We start from the raw sequence: 21474 nt of genomic DNA, 5'->3' as shown, positions 1-21474 counted from the left end.
TGGGCGTCATATTGGAATTTCCGGAAGAGATCCGAAATTCATCAAATTCCGAAATACGGAATTTTGTCGGTCCCATGAGTGCTGGATTTTGGGTCCTATACTGTACTTGACCTTGAATCATTTCCCCCCTTTCTTTGGCTGTCACTATGTTCAAAGGGGGAATAGCAGAAATGACAGATAATTTTTTAAAAAATAAGAAAAAGTAGGAAATAACAAGATTCGGAAACAACTAAGCAATCAACAGACATGATGACTCCCCCTGCTTAAAGACCAGATGATAAGAAAACAGGTGTTCAATAATGATTATTCTTGAAATGATGGTAAAGTGAACATCTTTTAAAAAAGAAAGAAAAATCCTAAAATCTATGAGGGGAATAAAACTATTTTTTAAAAAAATGGCGGGAAAATGTATCGAATTTCGTTCCGGTTTTCTGATTTCCGGATATGAGGTTCTGTACTGTATTACCATTCTGTGCAACATGCATACAAATTATGTGTGATATGCGTACACATTATATAATTTATATTGATTGTGAACCCTACAGAGTTTGTTCAAATACATCAATAGATATACATGCATCCAATTTTTCCATGATGAACATGTTTTTGGACAAAGAATGCGAAATAAATTTTCATTAAAAAAAAATTGTTTTTAATGGGTGTTTTAAAAGATTAGACCAAAAAAGTCCCATTTTATATTAAAATTTCTGTTGTAAACTCGACCTCATTAACTGTACCTGGACCTGTTTCCATCTACTGAACCTTTTGCATATATATAAATAAGTTCAAAATGTACAGAAAACATGAAAAATATTACAGAACAATGAAAAAAAGGGAAAAAGAAAAAAATAATAAAAATCTGGAAAAATAAAAGATATAATCTTTTCATCAGCTCACATAATTATATCCGCAAAAAGGAGTGCTTTCTAATATTGTATCAGCATAGCCAAAGCAAAATATGTCAATACAATAATGTAAGGAGTACTGAAAAAAAATTTACGAAAAAATTTACAATAAATAAAATAGAACGCATTAAGTAGAAATATCACATAAAATCAGATAATAAAATGTAAAGAAAAAACAGAATAAAACATAAAGCAAAATCTATAAAGCGAGTAGCGAATTCAAATGAACTTACATGAACGGGAAATTTTTCAACAATGATTTAAAATATTTTCATAACAAGATTGCCCGATTACAAAATATGAAAACAAAAGCGCAAATTGAGGTAAAAGTGTAAATAGAGGGGTTTTGTATTATAGTGCGTTCTTACTGCAGTACTGAAGTGCGCTTCATTTGTTAGTTACCAAGGATGAGTCCGAAAATGGATGTGCGTAAGGTAATATTATATTGCATAATTTAAAGAAATTGACAATTAATAATTGTAGGGCCGGGATAGCCTGGTCGGTAGGGCGCTGGGCCCATATCCAAGAGGTCGTGGGTTCGATCCTCGCCGGCCGAAGACTCCCCATGTAGTAAATGGTGACTGATGCACGTTAAATCTGTCGAGTCTCAAAGTCCTCCATGTTCCCACAACAAATCAATACCTCTGGGGGTACTGATCCAGGAGTTTCCTTGTCTTCTGGATTGGTTCAAAATTACAAGGCTACGGAGTTGAACGTAAGTAGTCGTAAACCCATGAAATTGGGTCGGCTGTTCAACGACGGTTATAAAATATAAAATAAAATTGATAATTGTAGAAAATTAACCTTTATTTAAGAAAAGAATAAAATAAAATAGAAAAGAGAAAGAAACATGAATTGCCTGTTTTGCACATAATTTTAGCAACGGATTTGCCCGAAATAGATTTGCACATGGCAAAAATTATATAAATTAACAAAGAAGTTTTTTAGTAAATTTATTTACAATAATATATAATTAACTCAATGATTTAATATAGAATTTAATTACTTTAGTTTGGTATCCATTGTTTTTTATCAAATTTTGAAGGAGTGTGTCAAATACTTTTTGGATAAATAAGCATTACTACATATTCTTTTAATTCTGTTCATTTGATTAAAAATGGTATTTCAAGAGATGTTCTTAGAAACATTAGAATTCCAAGTAATTAGTTTATTAATATTAAAATTAAATTCATTTCTTTTATCGTATAAATCAACAAAGCAGATATTTTCTTCTTTTATAATACTCAAATCGAAAAAACTGAAATTAATGTTATCATCATGATTACGATCTTTTTGTATTTATTTATTATACAATATATATAGAACATAGTACTTGGCACAAAACCATAATTTAGAGCATCAGTTGAAAACCAAAACATCTCATCTAATTACTTAACTGTTTTTGATTAGTTCAGTTCAAACTGTGAAATCGCTTATTGACTTAAAAGCAGAAATAGTTTCTGTTGTGTTTAAATATTTCAATAAAAAGATATATTTTTAGTTCAACAAAATTGCCATAAGATTTGAGATTAAGTTGATATTTTACATTTTACTGAGTATCAAAGATGTTTTTTATTTAATATTTATGAATCTTATTTTTCTTTGCTAATATTTTATTTAATAAAAATTTTGTTAATTACAAACGAAAGATTAAATTATGTAGTGAACATATAATTATTTCTTAAGAGATATGCTCATCATCGCATAATTATTAAATTTAGGCAGCATTACTGCATGTCCATTAAAATCCTAAATTATATACTGGGAATGCTTAAACAAATGTTTAAATTTTATTATTTTTCATTTCAAAAGCAAAATGTGCAATAAAGATAAAATTGGATATTATTTTGTACATTGTAAGACATAAAAGATTCATACATTGAAAAATTGCACATGAGCATACCGTATGCAGCAAAAAGATATGTGAATTTCACTTCATGAATGTATACAATGTTTCTGGAAATTCCATTCGTTTACTTAAAAATAAATTAGGTCCTCATTTTTAATTAAATCATATCACACAATTTATTATATTTTACAAAGAATTATTTTTGTAACTTCATCGTTGTGCAATTCATTATACATTTAGAAGGCATAAAAATAACTAAAATAGTTTACCATTTCTTTTATTAATACTTTTGGTAATAATCAAGCAATATTTATATTTAGTATATATGTAAGTATGCATGTAGAATATACTTGAAAAAAACTCTTTATCTTCTGAAGAGTCTTTTTATGAAAAAAACCTAATAAATTCCCCTTATCCCTGGCCAAAATTGAGTTTTTTTTCTTGAAAAAACCCATATGGGCTGGGTTTTTTCTTAATAACCGAGGTTTTTGGAACCCTGAAAACTTTATTTTTCACATAATTTTAGTTTGTGTAACCAAGAACTTAGCACAAATTCCAAGTGATGTCAAATGATACAGTTTAACTATTTAGAGCACTTTCTTTTTTTTATCATACTTGTGTTACCGAAGCAGGCTTTGAGTAATCCTATACCAAATGCATCATAGTGGGAAAAGTATTATTTTTTTAAAAAAATAAAATATTTTTAGAGCTTTTAATTTAGTGAAATACACTTTTGCTCATTAAAGGGCTGTATGTGTATGATTTTATTTTGCATTAATATTTTAAATTTTTTTCTTTTGAATGCTATTTTTTAAGAATTTGATGTTAATTTAATTTGATTAGTGCAGAATATGTTTAAATTTTGATTTATTTTGCAGTTGAATGACCGATTCTGTAAAAACACAATTTTGTTTTTATTATTTAGAGAATTCTATATTTTCTTTAACTTAATGTGCTATCCTGCATAAGCTTTTTTAAAGTTTCTGTAAATATCATTGATTCCTTTTTTTTTTTGAGAGAAAGAGATATTAATAACTTTTCAGTTTAAAAATTATTAAAAATAAATAACTTATTAAACAATTATTTCTTTATTTGCACATCATTTTTATTATGTAAAACTCATAAATTTTCAATACAAATACAGTGTAACGTCCCATATCCGGACGTCCCTTTCCCGGAAGGGTCGATTTCCCGGACACTTTTTAACAATCAAAATAAACAAACATCTCTCCATCTTCCCCTTTCCTTAAAAAAAAAAAAAAAAAAAAAAGATCTTTTGACACATTTTCTCTTTTTCTAGCTTGCACTGAACCTCTGATTCATGCATCGAACCCATAAATCACCAGAAAGGGGAAGTGAAGATCTACTAAGACCATTGAGTGACCGTTAGTGACGCTCCTCCCTTGGAATGTAGGAAAAAGAGGGAGATTTGTTTTCAAAAGACCGCAACTGAGTCCCCTCCCCCCTCCTTTCCCATGCAGGTGGCTAGTAAAAGAGGCATTTCCTGGAATCTTTTTATTGAAAGAAGAAATACTGTGGAAAAGGGTAAACGGGGCAAGCGTTAAGGTGGGGGGGGAGTCAGAATGGAAAATTTGAATAGGTCTAAAAGGATACACGTCCTTGAGAAACAAAACATTCGTTCTTCCCCATACCATGTAATATTTAGGAGGCGGGGGGAAAAAGGGGGTAACATTCTTTCCTTAGCAGATTCTTTCAGTCATAAAAGAAAAAATAAAGAGAACCTGATCAGCGTGTCCCGCCTTTATGCTTGATTGATAGCCAATGATAGGAGAGAAAACAATAATTTGTTACTTCCCCACCCTCAACTTAAATGATCTCCTCTTTACACTTATTTTCTTTCACAAATAAGGAGGAAATGAATTTTTCTCCTCCATCTACCCACCTTAATGAATGACGGGAATTTCCCTTTCTTGCTTGAATCATTCTAGTTAAAAATGGCAGATTATTATTTTCATATGTCAATTTTTTTTAGTTTTCTATATTTTAAGCAATAGTATTTTTTTTCTAATCTTTCATGTTTTATTGATTAGATATTCTAAAACTAAAACATTATTCCCCTTAAAAATAATGTTTATTTATTTTTTGCTTCTTAGATTAAGATCATTTTAAGCTTTGTTCCAGAATTTCCCCTTCCTGCTTGAATCGTTCTAGTTCAAAATGGCGGATTAATATTTTCGTAACTGTTAAATTTTTTTCGGTTTCCATATTTTCAGCAATAATATTTTTTTCTAATATTTTATATTTGATTGATTAGATATTTTAATGCTAAAACATTATTCCCCTTAAAAATAGTGTTTATTTATTTTTTGCTTCTTAGATTCAGATCGTTTATTAATTCATTTTAAGCTTTGTTTACCTTGGGGGTGTATTATACGGAAAAATCTATTATACGGACTTCTGGAAGTCCCACCGATTCCGGATACGCGACTTTACACTGTATCTTATATTGCATTTCAGGATATTTATTTCTGCTACAAAATATTAATGTTTTTAACATTAGGAACTTAAGTTTACTTTGAAATTCTTTCTTTTTTCAACAATATTTTTAATCCTCTGAGTTCCAAATTTTTTTTTTTCCTGTATCAAAAACTGGTTTCTCCATGCTATTGACTGAGTGCATTGCTGGAAAATTTCTGTACAATTTTACCCAGGGATTCAATGCTTGGAGGGTCAAAGTATGGATTTCAAACTTGTCTATTTTTTCTCAATATTTAATTTAAATTACTTTTTAGAGTATACCATTAGATGATAATCGAATCAGAATCGTGGGTGGTAGTAGCTTTTATGCTTATGAGCTTTACTTTCAACAAGATTATGTCATGGAAGAAGAAGCGAGGCCAACTAGAGAAACACATACTTTGACTCAAATCCAAAGAATGCCTTTGTCAGGTAATATTGTTTTTTTAGTTATACAGTATTAATTAATAGTAAGCATATTTTTTATTGATTGTGTGAGTACTTAATATGTAACCATGATAAGTTTGATTTTAAAAGTAAAGAATTGCCATTTTATTTTTTATCTAGATTCTTCCTCTAAAGTATTTCCTTCACCCATTCTCAAGAAAGCTCCTGCCGTCACTTTGAATGGGGATGCCTACAAAATTAGCAATGAACGAGAATGTGGTGATGGTCCAGGAAAATCTATATTTTCTGTTGGAGATTCTGACAGTGATAGCACAAATTCTCAGGTGAGTTCAAATAAGTGTCTCTTACATTTTTAAATCACTTTTTCATTATGAAAAAAAATAATATTTTGTGAAAGAAGTTACTAAATTGGACTTTTTTAGCTTTGACAAATTTTTAGATTTTAATTACAACCTGAAGAAAATGTTAATTTTAAACTTAATAGTTCTCTTTAGTATGACCTTGTTTATTGCGAAGCTGCTTATAATTTATGTCCTCTTTTACTGAGATAATAATTTTAAAAAATTTACTTTGTTTCCTTTGCAATTAAAGTAATTGGTCCCCGAACTATGGAGCTCTTTTTTTTAAGCTATTTTGATTTAAATAATATTTTAAAACTTTGGCATTTCTTAATATTATTTTTTTGCATAAAAATGACAAATGTTGATTCATATAAGTGTTGCATAGTGCATGCAAAAGCATGTCAAGACCACCTTTCTATCTTTCGAATTAAAGTTTGATTTCCGAAATTTGTCATTGATTCACAATCAAAATTTTAAAAAGAAAGTGCATCAAGCTTCTTTTCGTTAATAATATATTAGTAAAATATATCGTCCTAATTTTTAAATCTTCATATTTCAGGGATGAAAGACTTCCGTGAAAAGCAGAAATCCGCTTTTTCCCTCCCAATTTTTAAAATTTTCGACAATGCTCCAAAAATATAATTTTTTGGGGTGTGTAATTATTACTGGACCCCCATAACCGCAGAAACTCGAGCAGCCCGAACGATACTCGATCCGTACTTGTAACGAAGTTTTTTTTCCCTGCAGTAGTTTTCTGAGAGAGAGTGATTATCAGGAGAAAATGGGTAGAGTTTCGACACGTGCATAGATGCCGCGACAACCGCTGTCAAGCGGAAAGAACGAGGTATTTGGTCATGAGTTCTAAGCATTTTCGTTTCGGCTGTCAATATTTGATCTGGGGTTTTCCTCCTTCGGTGTGACGCATGTCGAATTTGCGCATCCGTAAGTGATAATTTTCTCGATTCCACTAATTCTTATTTTTGACTGTTTCTATGTTTCAGTGATGAGATTCTTCTGCGGATTCGCGGATTTTCGCTTGTTTTTCAGATTTTTCCAATTTTCCCTTTAATTTCCGCTGAAATTTTTTTTTTTTGCACAAGTTAAAATATTTTATGAGGAATTTAATTTTCCACGGAGCGAAATCATTGCAGTCCTTATTCCTCCCTCTGAAGTTTCTCTAAAAATCATTTCCTTGGGATAAAATTGGTTGACCTTTATACAGGGATAAGATTTGTTTTGTCTCGAATTTCAGCTTTTTTATAAATATCCCGCTTTTTTTAAAAAATTCAGTCGTTGAAGTGAAATAATTATATTTATTTACGATTTTCAAAGATAAACAGAAAATTCAAACTACGTCCTAGCTTCTAACCCTTCCGCATTTTTACTTATATTAGCTATTTTTTCCAATTCCACGCACAGGAAATAAGATTTTCCGTATTTTTTATCCGTCGGCGGAATAGCTCGTATTTTCGTAATTCAGATGTCGCTGCTTCTTGTATTCTGGCGTGAAAAAAAAAGAGAATAAGAAATAGAGGTGGATTTGCGGTGAAAATATTTATTTGCTCATTCAAGTAATCTTGTAAATTTTTATTTGTTATGTCTAAACAAAAACAATACAAACAAGCCTTTTAGAGATCCCAAGTCCAGACTGCAAATATCTCGATTTTTATTCACACGATTTTAATATCAATCATCGATTTTTGTATTTACCTGATTTAAAAGTTTCGCATTGCACTTCTTATTAACGCTATTTAAATATCATACATTATGATTCCTATTTACGAGATTTAAAAATCCAATATCATGTTTTGTATTTATGCATTTTTAAAACCGCGCTTTTATTATCAAACATCGATTTTCATATTTACCTGATTTAAAAGTTGAACATCGCAATTCTTATTCAGGCGATTTAAATATTGTTGATTGCGATTCTTATTTACGAGATTTAAAAAAAACAATATCGTGATTTGTACTTATGAGCTTTTAAAACCCTATGTAGCAATTTGTATTCACGCGAGCTTAAAATCCAATTTTTTAATCCATTTTTTAATCCAATTTTTTAATCCATTTTTTAAACTCGATGTAGAGTTTCATATTCACGTCATTTAAAAGCCTCATATTGGGATTTATAATCACATGGTTTGCAAGTTTAAAAATCGCACTTTTTTTGTCAAATTTTTGTTTATATATATATATATATTCTTGGATTTCCTCTTTTTTACATCCCTGTATGTTTGTCTGTGCACATATTTCTTTTCGTTTACTTGTGTCCTTTTTCTGTCGTGCATTGCAAGATTAATTTATTTCGATAGAAGAGCACAAAGTGCATGCAATCGATGCTGCCGAAAAAATTCAATTTAAGTTTGATTTGTTAAATAAAGCAGTCAAAGTGACTAAAACTGTTATCAATTATCTATCAAAGTATACTGAGGTGAAAGTTAGCTTCTGTTTTAATTTAAAATGATTGACCGGCAATTCATTTAAAATGTTGATTGTTAAACCTTATATATTGCTTAATTTTCTTTAATATAGTAGTGGTCAAAGATGTTTGTAAATTATATTTAAGAACAATTTAAATGTCACTAAATGCTCTTGCCACTTTTAATATAAAATAAATATCTCATGGCGTAGTTGGAAGTTATGTTTTTATATATCGCAGTATTACACGGAGCACACTCCCTCCTCCCAGTGTCAGCTTTATTTTTATTTTCGTCCACATTTTACTTACATTTTTCCGCATTTCATTCATTTTTTACTAAATTTTCATAATCAAAAAATTTTTGTAACTTGAAAAAAAAATTTCCAATTTATTCTTAGAAATAAAGAAAACATTATAGTTCTACTTCACCTAGAAATCATTCTAAAACATTTCAGTTATAATGACTTCTTTGCTTTCTGTCTTACTAATATGTATATAGTTATATTTTTAGTATTACAGTATTCTATTCCATATTAAACATGCATTTCTAAAATGAAAGCATGTTGCAACAGTTTATATAGCATTTAAAAAAAAAACTGGTCATATTCCTTTGATTGCATAATGTTTCCACTCATTTTGATATATAAATGCTAATTATTATATCATTTTCAGATGAACAGTCCACCTGTTCAACAGTCTCAGGGTCCTTGGATTTTAGGGGGTGCTCCAAATTATACATCAAATATGTCATCTAGTATGGTTAGCAATTCATCAACTGGAGAATTCAATTCTGATTTCTATCAGAAGAATTTTGTTGTTGGTTATCATAGAAAAATGGTAAAAACTCAACTACTTTTCTAAACTTTCAAAGACATTGATCAAGTTGTAAGAGCTTAATCTGTTAATAAATAAATAAAAAAAACTCCTTTCATCTCTAACATTGTTTTAAACTTTATAAAAGAATATTAAATAATATTATTGTTATCAAAACTCTTAAATTTTAGAGAAAATTTCATGAAATACGAGCTTATTCATTTAAGAGGTTTTTTATTATACCTATTTTTTATCTCTATGCTGCTCTTAAAACTCTTATTTGAACTTTTAAAAAAAAAATTAATACCTTTACTGAAGTAATTTTTCTATTTTAACATGTTAAGAGGGCTCATACTGCTTAGTGAAAAACTGAAAATCTCAGGGAATTTAGAGCTTAAAAAATCAGGGCAAAAACCTGCAAAAGATAAAAATTTGAAGCAACTGGATATTGTGTGTGTTTGATTGCTTGCGGTAGTAAATTCTTCAAGGAGTAATAGAGATTTTGTACTGATGTTTATTAATTTTTATTTTTTATTCTTTTATTAATGTGTTTTGTTCACCAATTTTATTAGCATGTGTTTTTAACTGATATGCTGTGTATACTTTCAAATTTACCTTAGAGTTTTTCTGTGAAAGTTGTGTATGAATATTCTTTTGATAATCATGCCAAATCCTTTACAGATAAGGCAAGATGTATATTTTCTTTCAAGTCAAAAGTGTCGACCCACCTTGTTTGGACTTCCTCTAATTCTTCCGTGTCACGAAATGACTACAAATCAAGACCTATACCAAGCAGTGTGGACACAAGTTGCTCGACTAGTGTCTCCATTGCCTCCCTCTGAAACTGCAGTATCAAACCATGCACAAGATTGGTAAGAGTAAATTACTTTTTGTTTTAGTAGATTTTCATTTATAAGTGTCAATCTCATTTCGTCTTTTAGACCATTCTGTATTTGCTTGTGCCATATTTATTGTATGCTATTATTTATAAACAATTGAGAACATTTGCATTTATGTTAATACTTTTTATGAATTTTTTTAATGAAAATAAAGTAACCAGTGACTTGTCCTTCAAACTATGTATACCTAATCGTTTGAGATGCGCTAACTTGTATTCAGACTAACCATAAAACAGACAGTTTTTTATTAAATAAATTCATGAAAACCTGAAATAATTTATTCTTATGCTTCTAGTGATGACAGTTTAGGTTATGAATATCCTTTTACATTGAAGGCAGTTCAAAGAAATGGCTATCTTTGTGCTCATTGTCCATGGTACAGGTATGTTAATTTTTTCTACCTCTCGGTCTTCTACTCTATAATGTTAACTTGTATATTTTTGATGTAAACAAGAAAATCTTCAAAGAATGCATCCTCACAGGATTCCTTAAAATCGAAGAAAAATCTTTTTAGAATAAAGAGTAAACTCTTATTGAACATTTTGTTTTTTTTTTCACTGCCAAAACATGGGGAATCTTACATCAGTCTTAAAAAAGACTCTGCTAGAAGATATGTTTAGCATTAGTGGTAATTGTAAGCAGCCACATAGATTTAAAAACAATATTTCTATTATTTATTATAATTTCTCATATAAAAATCCTCTATTTATTTTATGGCAACTTTTTTACTCATCATTCAGTGAAATCTGTTTCTCGCAAAGTTATATATTTGCTATATCAAATGTAAAAATTAGTTCAACTAAGTTTTTCTTTAAATCTTAAGTAATAAACTTGAATAAATTTTTTGTAAATGTAAAAATTTCAATAAATACCAACAAAAAAATTTTTTTTAGCCAATTGTTTACTTTAATTTATATTTAATGATGAATTATTAGTTAAGTAAATGCTATTTAATCAGTTAAATAGTATTTTCAAAAATATTAAACAGATATGAAAAATGAAATTGTCAGTAAGTTCAAACTCTTATTTGATGAATTAATATTATTTATGTACACTTGTAGGAATAAAATTGAGTTTGTTGGGGTGATTAAAGTATAAGTAATTTTATTTTAATAACTTGTATTTCATTGTTCATTTGTATTGTGCTTAATATGTGAATAATAAGTGGGTGATTTCTGTTGAGTAAAATTTAATTCTTGTAATAGATCTATGTGTATTGGAAAAAATCAAAATTTATAATCTTCAGGGGTCTGTCCAGACATTTTGTGAAAGGTCCGGTTTTCGTGAAATTGTGAAAAAATTACATTCTTTTAGCCAGGGTCCGCTTTTATGAATTTGTGCAAATAGGGTCCGGTTATTGCAAAAAACTTTTTCAATGAGTTTTTAAATTGTAAATAGATACAAGATTATGCTCGGCACTGTAAAATTATAATTAAAAAAAATTAAATTTTCAAAAATAAACAGCAATTGCTGCTTCTATGCTAGAGATGCAACATACAAGTATTTGGTATTTAGCCTATACTGCTGAAAGCAGAATATTCATTTCGGATGATTAATGGAAGAATCGTTTGCCGAAGACAAAACTTAATTCGTTTACATCCGTCTTTCTTGTTTTCTGCCCTGGGAAGGGTTTATTCGATTAACAAAACAATAATGAAGATAAACAAATTTGTGAAGGGCCCAATTAAAAGAAAAATCATTTTGTGAAGGGTCCGTTTTTAAGTTAAAATATTTTGTGAAGAGTCCATTTTTATGAATGGATATTTTGTGAAGGGTCCGTTAACGGACCCAAATTTCTTATCTTCCCTGATTATCTCCCCTGATCTTATTTCTATTTTATACAATTATATTATTTTTTATCATGCAATATTTCTTTATTATTTAATATATCAAAAATTTAATTAAATTATTCAAATTTTCTTTCTTCCTAATGTTCTGGTTTGATATAAAATTATGGATATTTAACATATAGGGTGGCTACAAAATACTGTAACAAATATTGAATTATTTTGTTGTACAGATATTAAATAGAAAATGATAAATACGCAAGTATGATTAACATTATAAATGGAAGTTTACTTTTAAAAATTTTAATTCGAATCAACCACCATCTTTATCGGTTACTAAAAATAATCTCTTATGTCATTGTCCCATGGCGGCACCAATTATTTTAAGAGGTAGTTTGTCTCATACGTGTAATCAGGAAACTCTGAGGGAGTCCAAACTTCTGTGATGCTTAGCATTAACTTTAGACTCTAAAATACCCCAAAGCCTGCCTGTATTGTTTTGGCTCAGTCTGACAGTGCAGAATCTTGCTGAAATATCCAATCCTTTTTGGGATACAATCCGTCAGCATTTGGCAATAAATGTGTAGTCAATACTTCCTTTTTGTAATATTCAGCACTGACTTTTACCTCAATGAATTTCAAAGGAAATTTTCTGTAACTTGACACTGCAGACCAAACCATTACAGAATTCTTGTTTTGAAGTATTTGCACTTTCAGGTATATCATCGAAGGTTGCTGAATATACAATATTGTTTTTAGCATTATAATTTTGTTCTGTGCAAACTATTTTCTCATCAGAAAAGATTGTTTTGTCAACACTTTCGTTACTGTGCCGATTCAGCATTTTCTTTCATCTTTGTAACCTTTTTAATTTTTGTGCAAACCTTGAACTTTTCTTTTGCTGTGAGGGCAAAAACCCATGTCTTCATGTAATATAACTTGCACAGTTCTCTTCTGCAGCCCTTTTATTAGCTGTGGATTTCTTTGTATTTTTTCATGAATTCTTTTAATGCTCTTTTTGTGCGAACTAGGAATGGATGACCAGACCCGGGTTGATCTTTACAGCTATTAGTATCCAATAATCAATTTATAGTTCTACGTATAAATTCTCCGGTAAACTCATGATATTTTCATTACTTTACGATTCTACCTGCAGCAAATCTTTAATCAAAAAGCTGTTAACCATCAACCTTTTTTATTCCCTCTTTAAATTTATTCTAAATGTTTCATCAAAAATTGTCTGTACTTATAGAAAGTGCCAATAACGGAAATAGAGAGAGAGAAATTGTTTTACCAAATATTATAAATTAATTCCTATTTTATCGAATGTTACAGTATTTAGTAGCCACCCTATAGTTTATTATTGAATGTTTCAAATTCTAACATTTACTCATTGTGACTTGGCAGGTTTTGCCGAGGTTGTAAAATAGAATGTTGTGATGCAGATTTCAATTTTGGTTGTGCAGTTATCGCCATAGATTGGGATCCCACTGCCTTACATCTACGTTATCAAACTTCATTAGAAAGGGTAATTACAATTTTTCATGTACCAAAACGTTGGCATTTAATTTAGTGACAATGTATGCATTGAATTTCGGCAAGAGAGATATTTTTTTACATAGGTAACAATATAAAAATTCAGGAGGATCAATGTTAGGTCAATAGTTTATATATATAATAATGCGGTCTGACCAGGCTAGGAATGAATGCATGTAAAGAGAAAATGAAAATTTTAAAACAGAGGGAAAACAAAAAAACTCATCAAAATCAATGTGCTTCATTTTATATGTTAGGGCTTATAATTACCCCCCATCATATGTGTTACTAGAGATAATTTAACATTTACAATAGGGCCAAATAATTTGTTAAAAGATTCTCACGAGATTTCTTATGGGAAAAAAATTATATTTACTGCTTTCTTTAATCTATTTTTAATGATGTGAATTACCGATTGTGTGAATGTGTTTAGTACTTAATAATGATTTAAGAAAGAGACTTTAGACCAAGAAATAATATTAAAAAAATTTATAGCTTTTTTATATCACAACCTCCTACCCCAAAAATATACTAACAAAATTTGTAATTTGCTTGTATTTTTTTCCCTGTATGAGAAACTATTAAAAGCCATAACCATTAAAAGACATTAAACATCATTAATTTTCCATTTCATCAAGCACATTAACCACCATTAATTTCAAGTTCCTTACAATAGTTTGCCCTAATTGTTTACTTTTCTGTTAGTTTCCAAATTATGGGTTGTAGTTAACAATTGTTTCATTTTATGTTTTAATTATTTTTTTTTAAATGAAAAGCAAATGCTTTGCTTCACACACTATAGAATTCTTTAAGGAATTTAAATTTAAAAAATTTGGTAGAAAAATTATATATAAATTTGTTATTGATTTCAATAATACATAATACAAAAGGCCACATTTATTGATTTTGATGATCGATTATTAAACTTCAGTATCTTTTAGTAGAATTGAAATAATTAAAACGACCTACTCTATCTATTGCAATTCTTTCAAAAAGGAGTTGAGGGTATTGATTGAAGTAAGACAAATTGTTTTTTGTCTAGTTTTTTTTTATTTATTTGACAAGTATGACAATGTTTATTAAAATTTGTAATTTCTAAAATAATGTTTTCCTAATAATAAACAGGCGTTAGTAGATTAATAATTTTTTGAATCTCAGGATGACCAAATTTTTCATGATTAATTTTAAATTATATATGTCTTAAGAAAAATGGAGCAACAATTTTGGTAGAATCTTTTTTCTATAAACATGAAATATTATTGATTTCAAGAAAATGTTTAGTTGTTGGACTTTGCAAATTCTCATCTAATTGCAAAATACAAATTGGATTGAAAAATGGTTTCCATTGTTTATTTCAATACTAATAGTAATATTATCATTTCTTTCAGGAATAATCCTGAAATAACATGTCATCTTTAAAGTTTGAGGTGCTTTTGGTGTATTTTATGTCATAATCATACATACTCAACTGTAATGAGTCTTCCTTTTAGATGTTTTCTCAAACTAACATCACATGATTAGTGCATCCACCACAAGACATTTTAATTCAGTTATAGCATAGTTCTTTTCATAGTCTCTTAAAGAGCAAGAATGGGTGCCTTATTGACTTGCACCTATAAAAACATAATTTTAGGATTTTTAAAAAGATGTTGGCAAGAATTTTTTAAAATTTCAAATATTTATTGACATTTGGAAGAAATTTTTTTTCAGAAGATTGATTAAATGGGTTCTTATTTTTGTATAATTATTTATAAATTTGTTGTACATGTTTATTGATCCTAAGAAGGGTTTTAATTTACTTAAATAGTATTATTTTTATCATGAGTCACCATTACATTGAATTCTAGTTTGTAAACATTAAGAAGCTTTAAATTTTCTGATCTATATATTTCAAACTTTTTGTTTTGGGGAAGTTTTATATGCTCTGAGAAAACTGGTAAGTCTGATGTTAATCTTATCCTTTCAGTTTCAATTCTAATATTCGGTTTGTCATATTTATTGTTTGCAAAAATGTCTGAAAAATCTTGTGAAATTTCCTGAAGTTGAAATTTTTTCTCTATTTGGATTGGAAATATTATGTTTAAGTGACTTTGCGAATGTAGCCCTCCGTTATCATGCTAAGTTTCTAGAATATTTGAAAATTCAAGATTATTTTCAGTTTTGCTAAGTGAATGTCCGAAGAACAATTGGAAAACGAGTTACGATTGATTTACGACGGAATCGCTGTAAGTTGAATGTGTCAGAAAGTGTTACCTCAAACTCGAAGTACTCGATTAAGAATGTATTAAAAAGATACTTATAATAATGCATTTAAAAGATTGGATTTTAAAAAACATTTGAAAAAGGCCTATAAGAAGATAAATAATAACTGAAAAAACTGCCATCTGTTAAATTCTAATGGAGTAGTCAAAACTCGGAAGCTACAAAAAGTGACCCTTCAAATATGAACGTTGTTTTGACATTGTATAAAAAATATCAGAATTTGAAAACCATGTGAAAAAGTCCAGAAAAATAATAACTACCAATTATAACCACGTGAAATTAGGATGGAATCGCCATGAATTGAAAGCGTCAAAAAGTGATAACTCAAAATTTGATTGTCGTATTAACATAGTATGAAAAATTTCAGAATTTTAATAGCCATGTAAAAGGTTAAAAATATAAATATCTTCTGAAAAAATATCATCAAATGATTTAAATAATTCACCTTATATGTAATGTATCACAAGCTAAATTCTCAACACTATCAATATTGTTAATATTATTTTCTTTTAATAATTTGTGAGATTTTGGTTTATGCGCATGAGTATATAGCACTTGAAATTTTCATTGTCAAGCATAATTTAATGTTTTTAGCACTCACTTGATGTGTAATATTAAATGCTGGACAATTACCAAAATCATGTGACAAATTACAACGCCAATATAATTTAAGTTTTTTTTTACTACTCATGGTTTAGTACTATCAAATTTTTTTACCTGTTTCAATTTTAAACATTTAATATACAACACCTCATTTTCTAAACTGTAACTAATATGTATATCTTTCAATTGATTTGTAGCCCTACAAATATAAATAACTTTCTTTGATGTTAGTTTTCTTTTGGCAAGCAATTGCCTAATCTTATCAGAACAATTTTCTCTTGATACGCAATAAGCTGTCTTGCAAAGTTCCAAAATTGCAATCACCGGTTTTGGTTTTAAGCTTTGTAAAATATGAATCAAAAGTTTCGTGCTTACCTTGTAAACTACTAAAAAATATAGCATGTCGTTCTGGGCAGGAGAGAAATAGCTGTCAAACTTGAGTTTTATTACTGATAAATCCTTTTGCTGTGCTTCTAATAATTCAAATGTATTGAACATCTTTGTAGTATCTGGACCTATTGCAGACATAAATATCGCTACCTGGCTCTTTGCCAGACGGTGGAACAGCCATAGCATGAAACTCGAAATGCTGTTTCCCCAGCTTACACTTGACAGACATTTCTTTGCAATATCCTGTTCCTGTGGCAAATGTACAAAACTTGAAGCCCTAGGTGGTTTCGTCACCACACTGTCACCATGTAATGTTTGCTAGCTATAATGATACCTGTAACAAACATCTTTATGGACGATGATTGGCAAACTGAACTTTGATTCCCAAACTGGGAGCTTGCTTGCACAGTGTTGCCAAATATGATGTTCCGAAACTCAAGTGACAAATACCCGCCATTTCATTTTTTTGGTTTATAATAATGCAGTCTGACCGAGCTACAAATGAATGCAAGTATGCAGGAAAAGAGAAGATTTTTTTTTATTTGATCACTTTAAAACAAAGCAAGGGCAATAAAGCTCGCCAAAATCAATGCTCTTTTTTTATGCTAGGCCTTTGAAAAGGAAAATCTTACAAGTATTCTCAATCATATGTGTTACAAGGGATAATATATAAATTATAGAAGGCCAGAGTAATTAGTTAAGAGGTTTCTCCACAATTTCTTATTTCTTTAAGGGAAAGACTTATTGTACTGAAAAATGAATTAAGAAAAATAATTTTGACTAAGAATTAATATAAAAAGATTTGATAAAGTTTTTTATATGACATATGTATTTAAAATCCCGCCTGTTTTCAATGTCAAATGCATATCTTTTTTAGGATTTCATTGAGCATGAAAGTGTTGATGCTACTAAGAGATTACAAACAGAGCCTATTAACTTAGATGACTGTTTAGAAGCTTTCACTAAAGAAGAACAGTTGGGAGAAGCTGAGAAATATTATTGTTCAAAGTGCAAAGAGCATCAGTTAGCTTCAAAAAAATTGAATATTTGGCGATTGCCTCCTATTCTTGTAAGTTTTACTTTTTTTTAAAGCAGAAATTATATTTAGAGCAAATTTGTTTTTAGCAGTTTTTATAACCAACGATCTCAACGTTTAAAACTATAATGGTCGTTTTCATTTCATAAGATTACATGTTTTTTGACATTTCGATGATCTGTGTAATAGGATGTCTAATAAAAAACTTAATTTCAAATGCCGAATTGAAAAATATTTGTTTTACCTCAAAGAGAATGTAAAAAATTTTAAAACATAAAAACGAAACTAATTCTAGTTTTCTAGTTCATTTACAGTTTACAATAATTACAGTTTTCTAGTTCACAAATGTAAAGTATGCCTACACAATTGAAAGTCCTGTTTATAGAATTGTCGGGACTTTAGCAAGACCAAACAATAAGTTTTTAAGATAAACAAACACAAGTTATTCAGTAAAAAATAACAAATTAGTGATAATTAACAGCAAAGTTTTCTTAGAGGTTAAAAAATAAAAGTGGGCAGACAATTATTTGAACTTTCTCTTTAGTGAATTAAAGACGCTTTCTCTCCTTTTTTTCTTTTCTATTTAATGTGAAGAAAAAGGTGGGTACAAAATCAAGTAAAAATAACATAAAAGAAAGTCTAATCTTTTAATTGTAAATTAACTCGAATAAAAAAAAAAATCATATAAAACATAGGACATAATTGAGTAGATTTTATTAATAAAAACATTTTGAATTTAAAGGGAAACTAAACTTATCGGCTGGTATTCTTTTCCAACACTGTTAATAATCAGTTTCATTTATACTCGTAGTTTATTCTTCTCAACCAAGTTTATTTTTCTTTAACTGATCTTATTTTTCAAATGGGTCTTGAAGCAGAATAATGTTTGGGTATCGAAAAGCCACAAGAAAAGAAAAGAAAAAATCATAAATATCTTTTTAAACAAATGCATTAAAACGAGAGAAAACAAAAAAACTTTTGAAAAGGGAAAAAGGAAAATAAGTTTGTTTGTTTTGGTTGTAAAAATGTGCCCAGAAAAATAGATAAAATTGACATTTTCAGTAAATGGTAATGGACGTCCAGATATAGGACATTGTACTGTGTATATATTTAAAGATAATGTAAAATTATGCACATTACCTGACATAAATTGAATTAGCAACAGGAACCATTTGACTATTATCAAAAAAAGATTGAAAAAATAAATAAAATCAAACTAATCAATTGGAAAAATAGACATGCTTTCAATTTTAATTCAAGGTGAACTAATTATATTAAATTAATTATTGATTTATATTAAATGTTTTAAATTCTTTTACTTTTACGCTCTAAACTTTATATTTTTAAATTCGAAATCTGAAATTTTTTTATACTTTTGTCTTTGAAAAAAATTAAAAATTTATTTTGGCCACACATACCCTGTAAATAAAATTTTAGCTCCTCTTTAAGAAATGGAAATATTTTGTGATTTTGGTAAAAGAATTTTGGTGAATATGTGACCACAGTAATGACTTTTTTTGAACTTGAAATTTTGGATTTTTGTGATAATGATATTGTGCAGTGATGTTGTTAAGGTCATTATTAGTGTTTGAAACTAATTGTATGTCTTTTATAGATTGTTCATTTGAAAAGATTTCAGCTGCTACATGGACGATGGGTTAAATCGCACAAGATAGTTCAATTTCCCTTTGAGGACTTTGACCCTACGGATTATCTGGCCCAGGTGCCTCGTGAAACAATCATCAAAGCCAGGGGTCCATCTAATAATGTGCAAATCATCAACCATCTTGATCACAATGATAACTGTGCTGGACAGTCTTCTAATCAAAATGTTCCTAGTCAAAAGAAACTTATTAGTGATAGTTTATTTACAAATGAATCCATAGAAATCTGTAATGGAGAGATTGCCACTGAATCCTCATTTAGTTCTGATTTGCCAGATTATCACCAGCACAGGTTAGCTGATGCTGACCCTTTCTCCATGAAATATAGGTTATATGCATTAGCAGTAAGTCCCTCCATTTAATTATATTTTCTCTAAAATATATTAAACTCTATCATTGCATATTTTATTTACAGTAACTTAAATGCAATCTTTTTGTGATGATTTTCCACAAAAATGTAATTCCCCTGTTATAGCAAAAATTTATAAAGTAATGGCTACTAAATTTTTATTGAAACTGTGTGACCCACCTTTTTAAACTGCTTTTATAGCTCACCACATGTTTTATCCTTATGATTCATACTGTTGAATAATGGTTTTTGTATGAAAAACTAAGCTTCAGACACGTTAGCATTACTTTGTTTTACTCAAATGATGACATCAAAACAACTCATAAACTCAGGTATACAAGACAGTCACCATGAAGACATATATTAACAGGAAACAATAAGCAACTGGAATAAGAGTAAGCAATAACGAACATTAGAGTAAACATAAAAGTACATCTCTATTATAAATACTCACATATTTCGTTTCTATTTTAAATGACCACCATTTCCAATACACTCATTAACTTTACTTTTAGAATGCATGACGACTTTTAAAATTTACAATTTCTAACTTCAATTTAAATACTTTCCTACCAAAATTTAGTCATTTAAACTTTACCAATATTCCACACTAAGTTGATTTTCAACTATTCATTCCATAAAACTTATTACTAATTCAAATTTGAATATGTCAGTAGAACATTTTCAAAAGATTTCATTATTCAAAAATGCAGTTAAACTAACCTTCAAAATCTTACAAGAACATTTTCAGTAAAAAAAAAAAAGGAACTCCTGGTGAGCATACAATCATAGTGTTCATCCATAATTTTATTGCTACAGACAATAATTCATTTAAAAACTTCATAACCAATTTAATAAAAATTGGAATTTAATTTCAATAACAATGAAAATATAAAAATTGTACATACCCAATCATTTTACATTGACTTTGAATAGTTAATAATTACTGTTGTTTTTAAAAAACAATGACATCTGGCAAGACAATGGACAGGCATTTGGTGGTTAAGTCCAAGGAAAGTTCAATCTTTACATGAGATAGGGAGAATTCCTCTTTTAATATTCTTCTAGGGAAAACAACCAAACAAGAGTTTACTTCATAGGCACAGTAAAGTTCTGCCAATACTTTGATGCTCTCAGCATAGCAAAGAGCCTGCGAAACAGACATCTTCGAGGCTGTTCCACCTCACTTCCAAAGCAAATTCTACAGCGTGTTTGATTCCCGTCTTCCTATCCATCTCCAGCAAACAATCCTAACTGGTTATTGCCAGTTGCATGCCTTTCTAAACAGGTGCAATGGATCACTGTATGTTTTATCCAAAATCGTTAAAATACGGAATGTGAGGCCTGTTTCATGCTGTCGAATAATGGTATGCAACTTAAAGCACTTACGTTAACTTTGTTACCCTCAAATGATGACACACAGAGCATCATCAAAACAATTCGTAAACTCAGGTTTACAAGAAAATCACAGTAAAGACATGTGAACGTTATTTAAGCATAAAAGTACAAGTGACAGCTCTATTTATGCTCTCACCTAATTTTGATAATGTCAGGGGTAGGCGTGAGCCACTTTTCTCACTTAATGTCACTATTTTAAAAAATAGTAACTTTTATTCACTGTTTTTAAGGCTTAGTCACTTATCTCACTTTTTAAAAAAAAAATTAATTTCACATTTCCCTAAGCCCATTATATTACAATCCTCTTGCTCTAGTAAAGAAGAACTCACCCAAATGG

At 29.2% G+C, this 21474-nt stretch overlaps 1 protein-coding gene across 2 annotated transcripts in view; it reads left to right on the top strand.

Annotated features, from left to right (window-relative positions):
• Positions 1-21474, top strand: part of Usp32 (Ubiquitin specific protease 32) — a 115965-nt gene that overhangs the window by 82557 nt on the left and 11934 nt on the right. For both annotated transcript variants that reach the window (XM_043050113.3, XM_043050112.3), the window contains 8 exons: positions 5508-5664; positions 5800-5963; positions 9073-9237; positions 9895-10085; positions 10408-10494; positions 13307-13427; positions 17568-17759; positions 19342-19734. In XM_043050113.3, coding sequence (XP_042906047.2) covers positions 5508-5664; positions 5800-5963; positions 9073-9237; positions 9895-10085; positions 10408-10494; positions 13307-13427; positions 17568-17759; positions 19342-19734 — 1470 coding nt within the window. The remainder of the gene's footprint in view (positions 1-5507; positions 5665-5799; positions 5964-9072; positions 9238-9894; positions 10086-10407; positions 10495-13306; positions 13428-17567; positions 17760-19341; positions 19735-21474) is intronic.

Source organism: Parasteatoda tepidariorum, chromosome 2 (genome assembly GCF_982258835.1).
Source record: "Parasteatoda tepidariorum strain Cologne lab strain chromosome 2, Ptep-v5.0, whole genome shotgun sequence".
NCBI lineage: Eukaryota > Metazoa > Arthropoda > Arachnida > Araneae > Theridiidae > Parasteatoda > Parasteatoda tepidariorum.
The sequence above is the reverse complement of the archived record's forward strand: the minus strand, read 5'-3'. Positions and strand labels throughout refer to the sequence as shown.